Source organism: Anguilla anguilla, chromosome 5 (assembly GCF_013347855.1).
Source record: "Anguilla anguilla isolate fAngAng1 chromosome 5, fAngAng1.pri, whole genome shotgun sequence".
Lineage (NCBI taxonomy): Eukaryota > Metazoa > Chordata > Actinopteri > Anguilliformes > Anguillidae > Anguilla > Anguilla anguilla.
The window spans coordinates 14,814,192-14,836,657 of NC_049205.1; the positions used below are offsets into that span (position 1 = coordinate 14,814,192).

The window sequence follows — 22,466 nt, forward strand, 5'->3', positions numbered from 1 at the left end:
TAAATGGAGATTACCGCCACCCCCGGGCCCTGTTCTAGCCGAACGCTCAGGGTGTTACTGCCAGAGTCGTCTCGGCGGGATGGGATTTTTCAGGGGCTTAAAGCCGTCCTGGGGCCGCCCCCGTTATCGATTGCCCCCCTTCCTGGAGCGATGGCAGACGCGCGGGGGAGAGCAGCTGCTCGGGCCCACACGTGCTAGGACCTTTAATAAATCCAGCCTCTAGACACAGTATTATTAAGATGCATCATAACTGTATCAAAAGGGCCAAAACTTTGTCAGTGTCGAGCCACATTTTGCCTCTGGGGTGTCAGCTGAATACCCCTGGACTACCGTCTGAGAAACTGCTATTGTTAAAACCCTAAAAAGTGTGGATGATGCATGCCAGCCAATGGTCGTAAAATCAGGCGTTGGCATCAACGGGCCCAACCAGACGTTTGCCTCTTAAGGGGCTTCTGGCGTGATCAGCATTTCTCAGCTGATACGTTAGCTTTCTGAACTATTCCCTCCTCCCGATGTATGGCGATTGGACAGAGGTAAGTCAGTGACCTGCTACAGAATGATGTAGGGGTGGGACATCAGCATGACATCACACCGCGTGCCTGGCACTGATTTCGCACAGCATCAATGGTCAATGGCCTGACAGAGCCCAGGCTAGGAGGAGAAGGCACACATCTTATACAGCATTCACATGGATGAAACATGCTACCGTTAGGTATCTCAATATGAACTCAGTCAGTGTAAATCTGATTTTGTGTATCATCTTCAAACTGTGCTCTGTATAAATGGAACAATTATAAAAATAGCTAAATATTGAATAAAGTACATAGTAGTATAAGACTCGTCAGTTCACATAGTCTCTTAACCTTAAGAACCATACATTTTACAATGCTACACTACAAGTGATATTCAATAAAAATAAAATACATATTTAAAAAAAAAATATTTTCACTGCAACATGTTTTGTCATCCAAGACACCTGTACTATATCAAACAATCTGAATACTAAAAATCTTTTTGCCAGGTCTCAGAAGGACGGTATATACTGTAGTGACATAGCAGCTTGTGGTGGACTGCACAGATGATGATGTCAATGATAGATAAATATAAGCATCGATATCAACAAAGTATGATCAAAACCAACACAGGAACAAAAGAACTCTCAAAAATACAAAATAAACCAAAGTGTTTGGTATGACATAGAAAGCATGCAATGCTAACCCTGTGCAGACACGAAACAGTAAACAAATATAATTCTTGTATTCCAAGGGAGGGCTTGTGAACTGAAAGCCCACTATTGTGTGTGCTTTAATGTGCGCTGAAGCTTGTGGGACTGTAGGTTCGGGTGGCGGTGTACTTTGTGGGCGAACAACAGAAAGCTCTCGACGCCCAGAACATCCTGAACTTGGTTCGGGAATGAGTCGTACCGGGCACGGTCATAAGAGGGCCGGGCAGCCGACGCCAGAGGGGAGAGCTGCGAGGGAGATAGCAGTGAGCGAGGAGGGGGGGGGGGGATTCGGGGGTGGTACCCACAGTGCGAGAATGAAAACAACTGTAGCCTTCAGTTCAAATCTCGAAGGGAGGGGGGTGAGAAGAACCTTGTCGCTTCACCATACGCTGGGGCTGCAGAATGAACCACACGTGGCGTTTCTAAAGGGAAGGCGTAACTATGCGTGCAGTCCTTTGAGCAGTCGTGCCTGCCGATGCTAAATTTATCCTAGCGGTGCCAACCCCCTGCCAAGCTGCTGATGTACATTGTGAGATGCAAACATTACACCAAGAACTGCAGCTCTAGTCTAGGGTCATTTCCAAGCATGAGCAGGCACAAAAGAAAATGGAGGCAATTTGGGGTGATTCTTAGGGCGGGGTTCATATTTTTAGGGCGGAGAGTGTCTGACACTTACTGTGCCTATTCAGCCACTCATATTTGCTCCTTATATCACCGAAAAAAGCAATATACCATACTGTATAACAGCAATGGCTGGTGGTATCTATTATTCATGAGCACTATCCAGAAAGAAATGACTTCTGATATTTATTTTCTTAGCTATTTTTTTATGGCTCGGGGTACCAGGCTGATATTTGCACATGGCTTCTCCCTGACAGCCCATCTTTCTACTTCAGAGACATAAAACTGGAGAAAGAAACAGCGAGGGAGAGAGGGAGTGAGAGAGATTGAGAGGAAGCGAGGGAGAGAGTGAGTGAGAAAGAGGAAGTGAGGGATGGAGAGCAAGAGAGAGAGAGGGGGGAGGAAGGGAGAGAGAGAGCGCCTTAAGAGCTAACGCATCAGAGCTACACCCTTCTAGAAGCCCTCCCCCCCTGCCCCTGTCCCCCACCTCCGCCCTGTCTCATGTGGGCAATATCCGGCTGGCCCGGGGCTTGCTAATAATAAGCAATCACCCGGCGCCCATCCAAAGCGAGGAGGGGCCGTCATGCTGTGATTCAGAGCGCCAGCGGAGCGCGGTGAAGTGGCAGCCCGTCGCGGCGCGCTAGCTCTGAACAGCACCTCCGCTAGGACTGTATCCCCGCCTGCACGGAACGTTAAGAACGACACAGGGGGCTCTGTTTTGACAATGCACAGGCTATGGCGACTCATAACCGCTAACAAGTGGCACAAACACATGGGGGGTGGGGGGTAAAATAGCACTGTGCTACTTTCACAGCAAGTAGAATGTAAGGCTGTTTTAAAAGGGGTCGATTGAACAGATTACATTACCCGTAGGTGTGGTGAAGATGAGAATGCATAATGGCCAATCAGATCGTTTGTCTTCCGTTCCCCATTTAAAAAAAAAAAAACCCTGAGCTTTGAACAGGGCGATGACAGGAGCGCTTCTGGAAGATGTCCTGACTATAACGTGTAGCTGGTGTGCGTCGCGTGGGAACTTCTGTTTCGTGTTACTGCATGTTTATCTTTCCCTGTCACCAATATCTTATCTCTCCCAAAAACAGGTGGAAACAGTCAGAATAAATAAGACAGCAGTGCAATTTCAGCAAGTGCCCTTAAAATGTCATGTAACTACATATAAATAAATTTGTAGTCACTTAAAAATATACTCTCAAAACATTAAATGGTTGCGAGAGTATATTTTTCCCCCACTAAGAGAGTGGTGAGGAAATAGCTTATTGAAATAGCCGAAAAGCCCCTTGTTCAAAGAGGTGGCTTTTGGTTCATGAAAGGAAGTGGTATCATAAAGTGAATCAGGCAAAACTAGCCCATCAGCAAGTTATTTTATACACACCCCTAATCACACCACCCCTACCATTTCACATTCAATCGTTTAACTGGGAAGCTGTTAACTTTGGCAGTAGAGTGAAAATTTTATCAGCGATGAAATTACTGACAAGCTGGAAAGTGTTCTTCCTGTTTTGTGTGTTTCTTATTTAAAACAAACCCTTCTCAGATGAACAGAGAAAACCTTTTGCCATCCATTAAATACGTTTTGATAACCAGTCAGAAATGAGAATGGTTTCTTGGCAAGATCTGTAGAAGACAAGTGCCTTCACAATAAAATGTCCAGAAGGAAATAAATATCCCAGCACATAACATTTCCATTTAGTCTATTCTGATTATTAAATTCTAAACCATCAGTTTGGCAAGTCCTGGCATCACATTGAAATCCGGTGTTGTTCTGATAAGCAGAGGAAAACCTCTTACGCTTCACTCTGCTGTAATATGATGCATTTAAAGTATTAAGGCACCACAGAAGCAGTGGCAGTACGGCCTAGCATCCTTTGTATCGATCACATTTCCCACAATGCAAAACGGCAAGTACACAACAAGGCAGAAGCACACTACCGAGGCGGTCTTACCAGTCATCCCCTGACATACTAAAGTCCTCAGCTTCAGGACAGTGGCTGTGGGTTACAAAGGAGAAAAAGGGGGAGAAAGCAAAACAGTGTGATGCAGAGCCAAATGTGTCTTTGATAAATACGTACGACATCTGCAGTGAGCTCCATAATGTTAAGGACAAAGATGAGATTTTCTTGACTTGGCTCTGTACTCCACAATTTTAGATTTGAAGTCAAACAATGCACATGTGGTTAAATTGCAGATTTATAGCTTTTGTTAAAGGGTATTTTTGTTTTACTTGTATGTGCAAAGCAAGGGCAAGAGCAAAAAGTGGAGGCCAAATGTTACATGTTACCTGCGCTCATCCATCCCGCCCCCCACATCTGTGAAACATAGTAGCAGGAGTGTTATGGTTTGGGCATGTATGGCTGCTACAGATACTGGCTCACTTGTCTTCATTGATGATGTAAACTGCTTATAGCAGCAGCCACAGAATGAGTTCTGTTGCGTACAGGAGCATCTCATTGGCTCAAGTTCAAACAAATGCCGCCAAACTCATTGGACGGTGCTTCATCCTATAGCAAGACATTGATCCCAAATGTACAGCTAAAGCAACAAAAAGTGGTGTCATTTCTACATGGTGAAACCAAAATGTATAAAAATGCCCTTTAATAAAGCCTGAGAATGCGCACATCAGCCACATGTGAATTGTGGAGTACAGAGCCAAATCAAGAATAAATATGTCTTTGTCCCAAACACGAGCTCACTGTATGTGGAATAAACAAGACACGCAGCAGTCCAAGCCCAGTGAAACTGATACTGATATCATTTACATTCAAACACTCATAAAATATGCTTTAAGCCCGTATTTCTCAACAGCAGAGATTCCCCAGGGACTCATTACAAAGAACACACACAGGTTCATTAAAACTTGTTTGAAGCGTAAGTTGATTGAACTGTTGATTACCGACCATTACTTGGCCTATCACAAAATCATTTGCTATAAGTGCTTTGTGGAAAAAAATACATGAGTGGTATATCAGTGCCAATAACAAGAAAAAAGAGACTTTTAAGGTAGTGGTAAAATGTCTTCGCTACTCACTACAGTGGGAGCTAGGCAGTGAGTGGGAGAGACGGACTCATAAAATGTATTTATTCTGAAGGACCCATAAATAACAGAAAATAAAAAAGTATATAGTGTTCAAGACACAGTCAGTTGCTCCATGTTTCATAACTTATCCTTAAACAAAGTTCATTAATAGCTCTAGGCCCTTTTGCACAACTTTGGAAGGATCAGGATAAACGCTCTTAATTTGTTACAGGGACACAAATGAACATAAATATCCTAAATAAATTTACACTGCGTTTCCTCGCTGTTTGAAAAAAAACTACCAGCAACGAATTTATTTCACAAATAACCTAAAGCGGAGAACTGCGTCCTCGTTTATGAAAAATGCGTACGCACAAAAAAGACGCATGTGCCACTTTCAGAAGCAGATTTGGGATTTATTAAAACAAAGTTGTTGCATCTTTCATCTTTGCAACTATGTGAAACTGTGCCGCTATAAGATGCAAGATACATTTGTGTGTAATCCGACAATAAAGTATCATTGTATCATATAGCATTTTATATAATAATGTCTCACCACAGGCTAATAACTCTTGTGACTCAATTAATCACAATAATTATCATTAATTCCTGGCCATGGTTATCTAACCTTATAAAATTTACAGCGGACGTTTATGCAATGCGCTTCTTTGCATCCACTTTAATGTCCAACCACTTTAAATTTCTGAAATGGTTCGGCAGCTGTGACCTGCTGCTACTCCACTAATTTTCTTTTATTGCTTATGCCACAACTATTTCCGCCAAAAAATACAGGCCGTCTGGCCTCTTCCTCCATTAACAAGCATCTCATTTTACACTCCGTGGAGTTTCCTTTTTGCTTTGTGGTCATTCTCTCATTCTCTCTGACAATTCATCCGAATGACAAACTGATTTAAATGCATATCATATTCATAATATCCCATTAGCCATTAATGGCTAATTGTGAGAGTTAACGGGGAGGGATACTAGGCTTCTGCACGTACGTGCTAAATTTAAAGTTGATTGTGAATTAAAGAGAAAATTGTGTGCATTTCAGCGTATGCATGGTTTTATGAAACAGGATATTTTTTGACCGTACGCACTATTCTTCTTTTGTGCGTACGCAACAATTTAGTATGAAGTCTGCAAAGAGTTTTATAAATGAGGCCTCAGGTAAGCAATGTTAAACTCCGGTCAGAACTGACAGATCAATCAAAATGAATTAAAGACACAGCTCTGCTAGGACCCACAGAAACATGTACAGTAATTCCCTGGGATCAGGAATGAAACCCTGTCTTGAAAGGCCACCTCAGTTCTGCTCCTGGGTGAAGCACCGGATCAAGTGGTTTACAAACAGCACAAGAACTTTTACCGTACTCCGCCAGCTGGTCTACGGTACTCAGGGGCGGGGGGATGACTGACAGCTAGCAATGGAAATGAATGCGTGGGTGTAACCAAAGGAGAGGGTGTGTGCACAGGATGTACTGCCAGTGGAACACAACGAGACAGACGGAACAAAGAGACGGGACCCAAAGCAATCAGTCCTCTCTCGACTGCTGTCACGAGGGGCGGGAATCATTTTGCCCCCATCTGGCCTTAGATTTATCCCGATGGAAGACGTCCAGCACTCAGCAAATGCAATTGTTGAAAAGCACATTAACAAACGTGCTACGGACTGACTGACTGGTTGGCGGGGTAACGTGCAGGGTATTCGCTGTGGTAACACAGGCTTCACTGTGTAACATTGATACATTAACTGGGCACCAACAGCCTGCATGTACCAACACAGCAACAACTGCAGTCCTCCGGCACTATGACTATGCAGTTTGGACAGTAGACCACGCAGTGAAAAGGAATGGTGTCTGGCTGCAACAAGCCTATCAGGGAATCTACATGACCCTTTATTTATACAGGGTAGTTTGACTGAGCATGCATATTCTTCTGCAGCAACGGCCTGAGAATGCCCCCCCCTCCACATCCAACCCTTACCCCCACCCCAAGTAATACCATGTCTTTGGAAGTGAGTTCCGAGTTCTAACAGCGATAAAAAATGTCAAAAAAATAAGGAACAGAATGTTCAATAATAAGCTGAACCTTTCTTTGACACCATGTTTTTTAAAAATTCATTATTATAAACTAACCCAGTATGACTGAAAAAAGACAAACCCAATTCCCTCTGCAACGGCAGAAACACAGTATTGGTTCGAAAAAGGAGAGGACACACTGACAACATGTAAGCAGCAAAAAGAACAAACAGACCAAAAGCCTCTGGGCCAACATATAGAAAATTAAAGCATGTCAAAAATACGAGGTAAGACAAGAGAACCTGATCCTGCAATGTAAGGGTTAAAATAAATTATGCGTGTTCTATCGCCCTCAAGCTTTCCATTCAAAAGCCATAATGTTTTGAAGCATATTTAAACCCATTCATATTTGTAATGGCTGGATCACAACACATCTGCTCGTATGATAAATGGCCATGAGTCATCACTTACCTTCGTCCCTAGAATCAAATGCTTGCAGAGAGAGCCATTAAAATTACAGACAAAGCACTCATGTACCCAGCTACTCAATACAACTCAATATGCATTCAATGTCATGTTGAAAGAATATGAGAAATATTTACTGTTAATTAAGGCAAATGTAAATTCACTTTAGCATACACCATACCTACTGGTATTTGACCTTCGGTAATTATCTTCATTGCCATTATTACTGAGCACTTACGTATAGATTTTCACCACAACATAACAGTCTGCTGCTTAGCATTGGAACATTTTAGATTCATTTGTTTTTATGTGATACTATTTTGTCCCTCTTATCCTTGTTAATTTCTTGAAAACACACACACACACACACACGCACACACAGACACACATGCACATGTGACAGACAGACACACAGACACATGCAGGCACACGTAGGCACAAACAGGCACACTGACAACACAAGCACAGACTATTCACTATAAATGTACAATCTACATTTTATACATGTTGAAATGTGCAATGCCTACATCCTCCACAGAGAAAAGGCCCTTTAATCACAACTCTCCTCCAACAGAACACCAACCAAACAGGAATAGATACTGCCGCTTCTGTAGATGTTTCCAGTCTCTCAAAACAGTCCAAAACTTGGAACCTCAGGACAAGAGGTCAACAGTATTTTTCGAACCTCATAATTGATCCAGTTACGTAATTACAGGTTCAGCCTAAACGCAGTCAATATAATCCTGGAACGCTCTGCAGTTCACTGAATGAATGATAGCACTCCACAGGAGTGTCAGGACTTTTACTCTGACACAGTGCCAGGGGTGGTCACCCTGTAAGATGGTGACGGGACCACTGGCACAGACACGCTCATGTTAGCCAATGACAAGTTACATCGCAATTGTGTGGCGTTTAGAACAAAATGATAACAATACTACATTAACATGTGAAATGAAAGAAAAAAATGACCAAGGCTAAGAAATATAATGAATAAATAAATATATAAATAAATAAAAAAACACAATGTATGGAAGGGCGGGGCCACAGGGGCGGCTTACAGCGATGTTTTCCATTGGGTCTCTCTCCTGTGACACCTATGCTCTCTCAAGAAGGCTACTCCTGATGAAGTTGTGAGCTGCCACTGACTATGGCCCTGTAGGTCTGCTCTGCTTCTGGAGGCAGAATGAAGCTCAGACAGCAGCCAAAAGGGGACGAGCAGCTCTCTACGGTCCCCTCCATACCCGCCCACGTGTCACATACGACTAAAACAAAGACCACAAGAACACCAGTAACCCGTATAGGGCAGAAGGATCCTCTCTATGTGCGCTTGGTTCCACTGAATGACAATCCAGTGCGAGACCTTTTATTTTGAATAAACGAGCACCGATATGCACAATTACAGATGGCAGCGAAGGCTCTTTCTTTTCTCAATTTAGACTGCTGACCAATGCATCGACGAATGAAATTCATCCGTTTTAGTAAGAGGTATAAAAAAACCTTCAGTTAAAAAATAAAATAAATAAAGTGCGCCGGCCTCAGTCCCACGCAAACACTTGGGGACAATGCTGTACCTGCCAATTATCCGATCAGCCGAGAATACAAGGTACGAGTTGTATAGGGCGCCGGCCTGTGTAATCGTTTCTAATCACGTCAAGGTGGCCACACCGCCGGGCTGATCAGGCGGAGGCCAGAGCCGCCGGTCGGAGAGAGGAAAGTGTGTTCAGTCAAGGGCAGGTGGGCGAAAACGAGAACACAATACCGCTACTTAGGGTGGATTACGCCAATCGCAGGAAATAGCACGCTAAGCTCTGAAACCCAGAACCCACCCACGCTAATCCCCAGCCGGGGCCTAAAAATAAACGCGAGCTCTGAATGGAATGGGAGGTTGGGGGTGGGGGGTGGGGTGGCGGGGGTATGGAGATGAACTATTTTTGCTCCGCGTGGCACGGGCATTAACGTATCTTGGTATCCGCACGTATCAACATCGACGTTCAGAGCCGCGTTAATCTGGAAAGGAGGAAACCGAGCGTACGCCCGACGGGGCCGCTTAACGCGATTTTCTCCTTCCTGCGGCCGGCGGCAGCTGTCCCGCGGGCGGCGGGCGGGAATCAGGTGGGAGGCCTTTTTCGTTCAAAGCCCCGCCCCTTGAAGCCCTGCCCATCGCACCCAGCTGATTACTTTAAAGAGGGCACAGACACTGGATTAACCCGATCAGTTCTTCCGTGGGGAAATCAGGTGCTGTCTTTTAATACCACTATTGATTACATGGAAACCTCTCAGACGCCAGCAGAGTTTGTCACTTGAGCCAGGTCCTGCTCTCTGACACTAAAAGGTGAAAATACGAACATAAACAGTCACTCACACACACACACACACACACACACACACACACACACACACACACAAACACACACACACACACAGTCTGACACTGTAGCTAAGGAAAAAGAAGTGACTGCTGGGTAATCGTGAAAGTGCCAATGACTGCCATCCGGGTGAAAGGACGTACACTTTCAGCACAGTGTTAGCGACGGAAAATGGAGCCAAAATGGCACACTTGGGGGGCTTGGCCTTTAATTTGTCTTCCAATTTCCTGTTCAGCATCCCTTTCTACCTGCTTCCCCACTGCTCATGCCTCTCTTCCTTCATCCTCAACTCTACTGTGATTTAACTGGCAGTTGAGTTTTTTATTTGTTTTGGTTGGCGAAAAGAAGTTGTAGCTCCCCAGTTCCCCGCACAGGGACCCTATTGATATATTGATGTGCATTCATTACAGTCCTGTTCGATAAGTAATATATATGCAAACGAGGCAGTGTTATTAAATTATATGTAGATGAGCTGGATAGTCTCCCATTCTCATCTGTATCCATTTATTATAGATCTGTTAGAAAGTTATATAGTGGTTAAAAGAGGTCTTCTCTTCAGACAACGGAGACAGTAAGTTTCTTTGCTCCAGCACTGACAAAATTTTAGTGCCACCTCAATGACAAAATGAGACAAACTTGCCATAAACATAGATTCCACACAACAAACTCCAGGAATTCAGTTATGGAAACTGAAAATCATCTATCTAAAGTGAGGTATGTACAAATCAAATAAAATAGTGTAAACAGTGTGGAATGTTATTACCTGTCCACAGTTTCAATTTGTTTTGGGCCACAAGTATTATTACAAGAGACATTCTGATAAAGAAAGGATGTGTTCCCCCATATGCTCTGAACAGTTTCATTCTGTGTGTAAATCTTAAAATGAACAGTCTTGTTTTTTACAAACTGCGCACAACTTTTAATTTCTCAACTGTGGGGAATAACGCATGCGAAATAACGAGATGAAAACATAAGACAGAAGCCCATTTATTATGGCCGCTAAAATCTCGCGCCTGGAGCCAAATGGTGTGTTAGAGAAATAACTGAGAAAGCCAGAAATGCTCTCTGCCAATTTCTGTGGTTTCTTAATTAAAGGAAAAAAAAAAAACACGTCAATGTCAGGAAGTCATCTATTACTGCCGAGTTACAGTAAAATAATGCCATTTCCCAGAAGGCACCACGTGGCCACACAAGAAATTTGATTACAGCGAGAAACAAGGGAAAATTTGGATAGCAGACACTGCAGTAGCTAATCTCATTTGGTCGCTTTGGTGTGACCACGCCAGCCAGCTTCAGGGGGCTGTGTTTTCTTAACGAGAGGAACGATGTGAAGCGAAACCAAACGAGTAAATTCATCCAGAGTGACGATATTATCTATTTCATCTCTGGTTAAATAGCCACTCGCTAATGCAATATGTAATGTGAGGCCATCTACTTCCCATGGTTTCTTTCTCAATTCATTCAGTTTTCTCCCCAAGTCCCTGTTTTTCCATCGCATTTCAAGGTTGGAGGTTACTTTTCGGGGCGGGGAGTTGTTTGGTGCGCAATGGCTACAGCTGAGCGTGTGCTGAGATGTTGGGTGGGTGGGTGGGAGGGGTAGTGCAGCGGTCTGATGACATAATAAAGTGGAACCAGACAACCCCACCGGGCAAGAAACGGCAACGTGGACATGCAGGTCATGCAGCTGCATCGTTTCAGATATCGAGCCCGTTAAATGAAATCAAGGCCCTCGGACTCTTCAGTACGGATCACTTCCCAGCAGAGTAAGTGGTGCTTCTGCACAGCAGGGAGCCTTAAAATATTGTATTACTTAGAAAACGCTACAGTACCCCAGGGCTCCTAAGAGCTGCAGTGGGCAGTAGTCCTTAAACAGCTGCGCTACTGAAAAGGCTGCAGGTTCAAGTACCGGGTTCGACTCTGGTGCTTCATGCCTGGGTAAAGAACCTAACCTGAACAGCACAGGTGAGTATCCAGCTCTATGAATCAAGCAAACACAAATTGCGCAAATCTATGCAATGAGGGAGTGTGCCATGCCAAATGGCAGAAAACTAGGAGGCGGGGCGGTACAGAGCGCGCTCCGAGCCGCACGGGGCCATGCTTCCGCGTCGTGTTGCTTGCCATAACATTCGATTGCGGAAAGCGCAGGAACACTATGTGTTCGATTCAGAGCCCAAATGGCGGCTGGTCATGAATCGCCGCTCCAGAAGAACTGCGTCACACTCGGGTAACTCTGTACCGGTTCATTTCTATCTCGCTGTACGCACGCTCAGCCTAAGCTTTCAGGAGGAAGGGACGGGACTGAGAAGCTGTAATAAGACCGTTCATATGGTCATACATATTAATGAGAGCTACCAGACACCCCTCTTCATCGACCTTTCAGAGATATATTTAGAACACGGCATATCCCAATGTTTTGGAAATGCAGTGTTCTCAATGACCTTTGAAAAACTAGTTTTCCGAAAGTGAGAAGGAACTGTCACATGACCACATACTGCATGTGTTAGTGAAGCTAAATAGATTAGACTCCTTAAAATCCTTTAAAAAACAGCTCAATGAAATATTGCATAAACGGTTTCAAACCAAGTGAATGAATATTTATGTAATACTTTAAAAGAAAAGATAAATGTTTATGTACAAAATGAGCAAAAATCTGTTCAAGGTAGGCTTTTGCTCATATTTCTATTGCCACATACAGACAAGCAATGCATTCATTTCATTAAAAAACTTCACTTGCAGGAAGCTTGCAAAATTTCCCACCTCCAGGTCTGTATTAAATTACCAGTTCAATCAGAACTGATTTAATTAAGGAATGTCTCCATTTAAAGGAAAGCTCTGTGTACAAGGAGAGGCATCAAGAGCAAGGTGAAGTAACGATGCTTTAAGCTACTGAGCATCCTGATTGCTATATCAATGCAACGTGCACTCCACCCACACAATGAACTACAGCAGTTGCTTCAGTTCGAGTAGGGAATTGCAATTAAATAAAAAATTAAACAGGAAGCCTCAGACAACAGGTAAGACAGGACATGAAGCACAGCCAAATCAAAAAGTCCACAGGAAAGATGATCATGTGATTTGTATACTTGTAGTTTCTCCCTCCGTGCCTCTAGCTCTTCACTATCAGCCTGCTAAAGAATATTCAGGGAAGCAATTTGCTGATCTAAGAAACAGCTGACATTTCTATTAATGAACTGGATGGTTACCCACTGACTGGACATGTAAAACACTACGTGTGACTTGAACTTTTTATCACTGCAAGTGTGATATGACATTTCAACTTTTAGAATCTGGACATACACACAATACTGAGGTAGAAAATCAGCCACGTTGATGACTTGAAACCAAATGGAAAACTTTTGGGACAATGCCTGCTCTTTAAAATGCGAACCTCTTGGTGTTATGAAAAACAGCAGATTCGAGCCAGTGGTTTCTGAACAGGGCTAGTGATAAGAGTCTCTCACCCGTAGGCTACGCCCGCGATGGTGCATTTCTTAAACTGCATCACGTTGCAGGTCAGGGTCCCCGTTTTGTCTGAGAAGATGTATTTCACCTGAAACAAACCAAACAAAGCTGCACTAAACCAACACACGAACAGAGTATGAAATGAAACCTGCCAGCCTCACATGGTTCTAACCGTGAGGTTCTGGTGCACTGCAGGGTATAGCTAGCTTTAGATCTCACAGTAAAACCAGCAATAAACCAGGTTAGGTGAGCAGACAGTGAAGCAAATACTTCATTCGATCAGGTACTGAGTATCAACAAAAACCAGGAGCGGGGTTGAAAGCTCCTCTTCTGAACAGTATGTTGAGCCTCAGCATATTCTCAGCATATATATTTCCCACTTAAAATGCCAGAGGTCCTGACCATAATTTATATCTGATTTTGACACATAAATAACCATGAAAGAAATTCAGCCACTGAAACAGAAATAGGCGTGAGAGAAAACAATTTATTTAGAGCAGTCTTAAAACTCTAAAAAAGTCTGTCAAGAGGGATTCTTGAGAAACAACATGAGAAAGACTAAACCCGTGCGGTAGGGGGTTTAATTGTGCCCTGGGGGCCTGGGCCGAGTCGTGCCGTGAGTCACATCGTGTCCTGTTCTGTGTTTAACCGATTTGGCGGAGCTGTCAGTTCCCCTCTGATGAGGCTGGCTCACAAATGAGTCTCAGTTTTACCAGATAGGAAGTAGGGCAGGGGAAGGAAATTAGTGCACACCCTGGTGCGTCTCGGACACATTTCCCCCATCATCCCATTAGCAACACACCAATGTATTTGATGGCATGACATGAGACATCTCGGTTTGTACTAAAGAAAGAAATGGCTGCCATGGTGACATGCATGATAGTAAGGTTATACTTTCTGACAACTGCCCTTGGAAGGATTGTGTGGCTGCGCTTACCTGTCCCAGTTCTTCGTTGAGGTTAGACGTCCTTGCCATGGCTGGAGTTTTGGTAGGTTCATAATGCATGTCCATATCCTAAAATAAACCAGACAGACATACGGACAATGGTGAGAGCCCGTCCAAACAACCCCCACCTACAGCTCAGTCACCCACGCACTCACTCCGAGATCTGAGCAGGCATTCACCGACTCAGCTGCTACTGGCGAAGGCTCTGGTTTATCAACCTCCATCTCTGAATCTAATGCCAGCTCCTAAACTGGACTGTCCCCAAACACCTCCCCCACAGCCTCTGTGGACGCCATTTCAAAACCTAGTCAGACATCCTGACCGGCGGATCTCGGTGTGAAAAGACCAAACTACGCCCGCCTCGACCCTCGACCCGCTGGCCCAGACGGGCCCTGGTCTAAACCAGCTGCTGTCTCTTGGATTCCGCTCATGGTCCGCCGCTCGCGGGGGGTCGAACCGCGAACGAGATTACGCCAATCAGCAGCAGAGCTGCTAGCGGCGGGAGGGGGAGCGACGTGCCCCCGTGCCGGACCCATCTTCGCCCCCCCGCTCCGCCTCGTCTATTTTTGGAGCTTCCCGCGGTGCGCCCGTCATGCTGGGCACAGGAGGGAGGCTGGCGTCGCTGATCTGTTCATCACCCCCCGTCGGTACCCTTCTGTGCCCCCACAACAAATCAACACATGTCAAAGGGGAGCATGACAAACAAACGCTTGCCCGAAACCAAAAAAAGGGAGGGGGGGGGGCACACACACTGCTTACTCCATAAACCTGCAACTCAGCTGGTCTGCTTATAGGGGAAACTGAGATGTTTGCAGTTTCACTTGCTTGGAGCACTGAAACATTTTATTAACACTAGGGGCATAATATCCCGAGGAATCAAACACTCAGCTTGCTTTGCAAGTGTTGCAGCTATTCTGGACTAACTGGGCTAACAGGGGTAAATGCACAGATGCTCCAGCAGAAATGCAGAAAAACAGGTGCCACTTACAGCCAGAAGGATCATAGTGCACTTTCCCGCTCTTTTGAGAAGGCCTTGATTCAAATGAAAATCGATATGGCCGCTGCTGGTGTTCTTTCGCTCATAATTCCATGCTGTTGACCAGTGGGTCACGACCGTATCTTGCGTGAGGTAACCAGCCCTCATGCCCTTTCGCTCACCCAGTTGATGAAGTAGGCCTGGACAAACTTGATGACCTCCAGGGTGACCAGCAGGCTGATGGGAATCAGGTTGTTGAAGAGGATGATGAAGGTCAGGAAGTTGAGGCCGAAGTTGGCAGCGCCACCATCTGTTTGAAGATAGGGGCCAGTCAGCGGAAGCGAGGATCTGAAGGGCTCTCAGGGTTCTGATACTCCTCCCACTCACCCCCCCCCCCCCCCCCCACCTTCCTCGCCCACCTGCTCCACCCCCTCCCCCTCACAACCCCCTCGCTCACGGAAACGACGTTCACCTCAGCGGCGGGCGGTGCTCCACAGAGAGCCGGTCGTTATGTCACAGCTGCGGCCGCAAAGCTCGCAACACATGTCATAATAATAATAATGTCTTTGGTTTCCTTTCAGGTCCCCCCCCCCCCTCCCCGCCCCCCCACACCCCCCCGAAAGTCCTGCAGGGAAATAATCAAAAGGAGAAATACGATCCCACAGCACACAGAGAGACCCACATGAAATATCGGAGTGATCTGTATTACCTTTCCTTCCTTCCGGAGCCGCGAGGGCTGTTTTTCCCTCAGCCCCGGCTCTCGAGCGCCCTGGCGCTCGCTACCGCGGTTAGCCCGAGCAACTCTGGAGTCTCGGCTACTCGCTCGGTTCGACAGGTTTTTGGACGGAAAATAAAAAACAAAACAAAAAAAAAAAAACGGAAAAAACGGAGGATGGAATGATGGACCCTACTGCTGTCTGCATGACTTACAGCACGCAGAGGGGGGGGGGGGGGACGGGGTGAGGTTTGCTAGCAGTGCGGAGGAGGACAATCTGAGTGCTGGACTTCTCAAGACAAACCCCAGCCAACGCGTAACATTCTCACAATGCAGCCGCAGGGCTACGGCAACGTGGTGACGTTGCGGCGACGTTACAGGAACATTGTGACAACGTTACACCTGAGCTGGGCAGGTAGGAGCTTCAGTCTAAAGCAACAAACAAAGTGGATAAGCAGGGTTTGATTTTTAGTAGATTAAAGTAGATAACAGAGATTTACTATATTATGTTAAACTGAACAATAATCAGAAATAGTCTATAGTTTACTTAACTTGCTGGATCTAAAGTTCTATTTGACTGCAAGGTGTCAGATTTAGAGCAGGTTAGAACATCGACAAAAAAAAAAAACTTCACAGAAGCCTACACATGCATACATCCATTGTCGCAGCACAACTTTTTTTGAAGTTAACCTTGCCATCGCATTTTCCGCAAGGTATCCGGTTTCACATTGTAGGTTGTGCAGAAGCCATCATGTTCTACACATCAGCACAGTCTTAAAAGATCTGCAGCGAGGACCAGTACTCCAAATTAAACAGGTGCGATGTACGATCAGCACATTCTTTTTTTGACGGTCAGCAAAAACAACATTCTGCGCAGAATCTCTCTGTTATGAAGTTAGCAGCCAAGCAACAGAAAGTGTTGCAGCTTTATAGCATAAATTATGGGTGGTTTTATCGCCATCTCTGCTCGTGTAAAGAAGAGCCTGGTGCATAAATATGACAGAAAAGATTTCTAATTTACACTGAACTCCATATGAATTTATGATACTTTTTCATTATGAATAAAACTAAATTACTATCTACTGTCGGATTACTATCAATTTCCCTGTGCTCTCCTGCACTTTAATGGGATTTTATTTGTTTTTAAGCATAAACCATTCACCTGTACAACATGCTAGCTATTGCTACATACATTCTGTTGCTATTTCAATTTCATCTCACACTGGTGTGTTTTCTGCTGGGCTCCAACACTAAAAACCAATGGAATGTGGTGGAAGTCAGAGGTGGTTTGCAGTGCAAGTAAATAACGATGTGGCAGAACTGACATGTTTACAGGGCAGCAATCCACACAATTCTTTACTCGACAAAAGAGGGGAAAATGTGCAGTAGACTGAAACACCCCCTTTTTCAGGGACACAATCAATCTGAAGATGAGGAGACCTGCTTTATGACTCCACTTCACCCTCTCATGCGATGTCACAATCGGCGGGGACTGTTTCCCCTGACAACCACAGCGTCTGAGCTGAGGAGAAGCACTACGACTCCGGTTTGGCAGTTCGAGACACTGTGGTGCAGGAACGAGGGGTTAAGGCGTAGGTCATAAAACAAGCCGGAATCAATCTGGCACAAAAATAAATAAATCAAAAAATCACTCCACGACAGACCCGTTCAGAAGAAAGAGATGGTTTCATCGAGACGCTAAACGTTTTGCAAACGTGTATCGGGCAAATGTGCTAAGCACTTTGTACAACTTCTGAAATTATTGAACTCTTTCGCAAAAGAGTACAGCTGAGACTAATCTAGGCCTACACTTCGAGTAGTCACCTCTTCAAGTTGTTCAAGCAACATCATCAAAAAAAACAACGACAAAAAAAAAAGATGTAGATCCCTGGCCTGATTAGGGGCACTTGCTCCCAATCATGCAGCTTGGTTGGACATCTTTGGTGCAAATCGAAGAGTACTAAACGAGAGGCTTGGCAGACATTTCGCAAATGTTGCCGTGCTCTGTCCCTGTCGCTATACTACTTGTAAACAAAGGAACGGATACGTACACCCGGCAGATCTGAAGAGCTTTCCACGACAAAGCCCAACAGACGAGAGCAAAACATGCTCATTAACTAGCAGAAAAGGTCAAAAGCCTTGGTTTGCAAAGAGTTTAGCATGTCACCAGATGCAGGGTGGGGAGAAATGTTGTCTGGATCAGGCACTAGAGAGGATCTATACCAGGGGGCCCCAATCTCATCTGAAAAGGGCCGGTGTGGGTGCAGGTCTTTGTGTTATTCCAGCACCAAGGCACCTGATTCTACTAATCAAGGTCTTGATTGAAGACCATGGTAAGTTCATTAGTTGAATCAGGTAGTGTAGTGCTGGGGTAAAACAAAAACCAGCACTCATGCCAGCCCTTTCCGGATAAGATTGGGGACCCCTAATTTGTACGAGCTACGGATCCTGATGTGTGGGGTCCTTAGGCCCTCCTTAATAAAGTTGGGGTGACTACTTAAGGGGCTTCTTTTGTTTAGCGAGTCAGAGCTACGGTTAGGTGTTAACTCAGGGGGGGAAAGGTGGGTGGGAAAGGTGGGGGGAAGGGGGGGACAAAGGACAGAGGGAGGGGGGTCATTCACAGATGGCCAAGGCACTGAAATGGTTGTTACCTGGAGCTGTTAAAACGACAACAACAAAGAAAACAAAAACCAAAACAGAATGTTAGAAATAAAAAACAGCACATGGGCGCTGAGATAGTCAACCATTTCATTCAATGTGTGGGGGCGTTATCTTTACTTTGGGGGGAGGGGGGGGAGGAGAAAAGGGGGAGGGGTCTATTCTGCCACAGTTTTCATTTCTTCCCCTTAGAAGTCTTTTGTACTTGTGGTTTTGCGATACACAGTTTTTACGAAAAGCAACACAAAAAACGACGACAAGAATAGCAAACGAGGTACACACAAGCAAATAAAGGAGCAAACACTGAGGAGGAGCATGTGTGTTTAAAGCGGGACTACGAGAGGGCAGAGAGGAGGGGTGGGGGCAAGGGGGGGGGGGGTGGAATGGGGGGCGTGGCGCGGAGGACGATGCTCTTACAGTTGAGGTCCATGTACCAGGCGTCGTTGCCGTGACGCGCCTTCCATATGGTCTGACCGATGGAGCACACGAGCGATATTGCTAGGAGACAGCCAAACAGAACCAGGATCTGGAAGTTGGTGATTCGCTCCACATTCGACAGCTTCAGGGGTGGCCGTGTTGTATTCTGGGATTCGGTGAGAGGGGGTGGGGTACAGGCAAAGAAGTTCAAGAAAGGGAATGGAGGAGAGAACTGTCATTTAATTGACCTTTATGTGGCCTAGACAGAAAAAAACAGTAATGGAGGTAGGGAACAAGGGAGAACAAAAATGTCATTATTTCCCGAGAAAATCCCAGAGATGACTAAAGCTCAGATTGCACAGGACCAGTTTTACCAACTACTCCCGTGATTTCATTCCCATAGGAACCCTCCATGCCCATAATTTTTTACAGAACAGGAGAGTAAAAATTCCAGCCAGGATTACCTACTGTATATCGAACTCAGAGATCCTTATATCATACTAATCCGAACAGACATTTCAGAAAACGCAATTTGCACTCTGCGGGAGAGATTTGATTGTCATATGCTCAACCACTCAGCAAGGAGTCAAATTTACGGAAGAAAAAAATAAAAGTTCTCAGAAGAGGAAAATCTTGCAAATACATGAGATTGGTTGGATGAGCAGCCACATTTGGAAAGCCTGAAACAAATGGGAACACTAAGTCCAAAAAGCAAGAATTTGTGGTAACGCTGGAAAAGAATCACATCCTTCTATTAATTTGACATTATATCCCATTCACATTCAGGAAACGGTCAGTGACTCGGGTGAAAATGCAGGGATTGTTTCATCCAGCATGAATACTCTGCTGCAATTACCCACATAATGAGTAAAAATTAAATTACAGGATCTCCTTGGGTCAAACTTGTCCCATGCGAACAAGGCTTTAGTATCTAATTCCACTGGTGGTGGTGGAATGACACAGTATGGTACTGTGTAAGTCTTTTACAAATATGCAACCGGTTTCCCCATAGGAGACAGCCACAGATTCATTCAAACTATGAAAAACGAGTAGACGGTACATATCAGTTGACATAAATAAAGATACATACACTGCCATTACAGCATAAACGAGTGGGGCTCCCTTCGGTCATTACAGAGAGAAAGCCGCTCTTAGTTTCAAAGTGCATGACGGCCACTTAAATGGACATTCCCTTAATCCCTGCTGAAGGCAAAATGAAACAGAGTCTGGGGACAAGCTGGCCAGAGAGACTGTTGAGACCTGCCGAGACCTGGACTTGGAATGGGCTGAAATTGAGATATAACTCTGTGTGATTTGTAAAGGGATGTATGTTATGTAATCTATTTTTGTATGCTCTTTTTGATGTATTATGAAATGTTATAAAATCAATAAAGTTATTTTAAAAAACCCGATACCTGCCAGTGCCTGCCGATACCTGCCGATACCTGCCAGCGCCTGCTGACTGGCACTCGCCGCTCCAGGGCAGCCCTACCTGCATGAGCTTGGTGTCGTGCCCGGTGTAGACCACGATGCCGTGAACCCACTGCGTGTTCCTCAGCCGGGCGCCCCTCAGCAGTATCTGGTCTGGACCCAGTGGCACGGTGCTGGAGTGAAAAAAAACCATAGAATGCTGTTCTGTCAGCCACCTGTCACAAACGCTCAGAAGTGCTCACACAAATAAAATCATAATAAAAATCATAATTTCAATGAAATTAATAAACATTGCTGCTTTCTATGTAAATACTTTTTTCCTTTTACTTTACCCCAGATACACATATGTATTTCCAGAAATAGTCTTTAAAAAACCTTGGTATAGGTGTTGCAAATGAGCAGGTCCTGTAACCATAGAAGCAACGCATCTAGAATCACTTCACAATGCATCAATGAAAATTCCAACATCCACATCAAATACATAAACAACAATTACTTTTGTAACAGGGAAAGGATAGCACTTTATCCATCCGTGTTCAAAGGTGCTAACGCTTTTTTCCTTTTAAAAGAAAAACGCGGGTAGTGCTCGACAGAATATGCCATGCTGAGTACTTGTAAGTAAGCTATGTACACAGGACATGGATCAAATATATTTCTCAAAAACCTCAATTTCAAACTCCAATTAGATGCAAGATGATTAGGTACATGCTTATATATGATAAACTACTGAAGTCAAACGACAGCCCTAGGTGCCACTAATGCATGCGCACACAAAAACAGCACACTGTCTCGAATCAATATACTGGGTTCAAGACAAGTGCTTTAAATATGCTGAATGCACTAAAAAATGTTCACATGCAATATGTTCACAGCTTCATATTATAGCATTTAATGATTCAAATCTGTACCGATGTAAGTGTTAAAATTCACAGAGTGAGCATGTCCAACACATATGAGTAAGACTCAGCTGGAGGCTGCATCAGGTTATTATAACTGCCATATATTTATAGTATGTGGACTTCTTGGAAAATATAGTAATAAACTTCACAGCAGTTTAATATATTGCAATATTTTGAAGCACAAGTAACTTGTATATTTGCCAATATATTGTTAAGTTTTGCAATACATTGGTAACACATTTATTTCAGTATACTGATAATATATTCAGTTACGATGAGGGACTGTTCGCACTTTGCATAAGCCATTCACTCTGTGTTCATACAGCATCATAGGTGTGCAATGCATGTATGCAAAGCATGTGCTGATAATGATCATAGCAGCCGATCCCGCTGGTGGTATTAGGAGGTGGGGGTGGGGGAGGCCTGTGCCTCTGAGGGATGACAGGTGATAGTTGGGTAAGAGGGGAGACGATGACGAGCTAAGCGGACAGGGCAGCTCGGAGACTCCCACAGCGTCCCCGAGCCAGATTAACCTGGAGCCTCGCCGGAGGCGCCGCCGACGCTAATCCCTTCCCAGAAGCCCTCATCTGCGCCAGCTCTCACAGCTCTGCTGAGAACTCCCAGGCTAAAGCCCTGCCCGGGGAACCCCGGCGGCCATGTGACCGCTGACAACGCACCCAAGGGTAAGGCTCCTTAATTCATGCCTCTTAAAGGGACAGTTCAGTTTTTCTGCTATTATGTCAGTTTTAGAGCATCTTTACAATTAGCTCAGGCAGTTTTTGTGTGCAATGAAGGATATCTGAGACATTTACAAATGTTTCTGACAACCTACCAGCTTTGCAGTAGTCAGTATAGGGGCAAACTAAGTCACTGGAAACTGGCTTGTACAGCAAAGTCATGCCTCCAGGTTGTATGTGTGTATATATTACCCAATTCTTCAAAAAATGAAGTTTCATCTTCTTTCTTGTTGGAACGATACAGTATACTATGGTGCCTGTAACCTGGAATGAACTGAAACAGATATTTATGTGTGATATAAAAAGCTATATTTATGTTATAATTGTGAATAAGTGCCAAAAAATTAATATGTTCAGAAGTATAGCCTCTCTAAAAATAATGTTGCAGTACAAGCTGCTTGCAGTTACTAGAAGTGTATTTTCTTGCTTCACACCAGAAACCCCAAAATGCTCTTATACCAGCTATTCTAAAGCTGTATGCTCATCATAAACTTTT

The 22,466-nt window shown here is 44.6% G+C and overlaps 1 protein-coding gene across 4 annotated transcripts in view; it reads right to left on the reverse strand.

The window, feature by feature from the left end:
* Window positions 1-22,466, reverse strand: part of LOC118226748 (phospholipid-transporting ATPase IA) — a 124,560-nt gene that overhangs the window by 57,436 nt on the left and 44,658 nt on the right. Inside the window, exons 10-16 of one of the 4 annotated variants that reach the window (XM_035416585.1) lie at window positions 20,396-20,507; window positions 18,904-19,069; window positions 18,480-18,485; window positions 15,296-15,423; window positions 14,129-14,206; window positions 13,191-13,279; window positions 3,808-3,852 (exon numbers count right to left, since the gene is read on the reverse strand). In XM_035416585.1, coding sequence (XP_035272476.1) covers window positions 3,808-3,852; window positions 13,191-13,279; window positions 14,129-14,206; window positions 15,296-15,423; window positions 18,480-18,485; window positions 18,904-19,069; window positions 20,396-20,507 — 624 coding nt within the window. The remainder of the gene's footprint in view (window positions 1-3,807; window positions 3,853-13,190; window positions 13,280-14,128; window positions 14,207-15,295; window positions 15,424-18,479; window positions 18,486-18,903; window positions 19,070-20,395; window positions 20,508-22,466) is intronic. The other 3 variants (XM_035416588.1, XM_035416586.1, XM_035416589.1) reach the window with 3 other exon arrangements.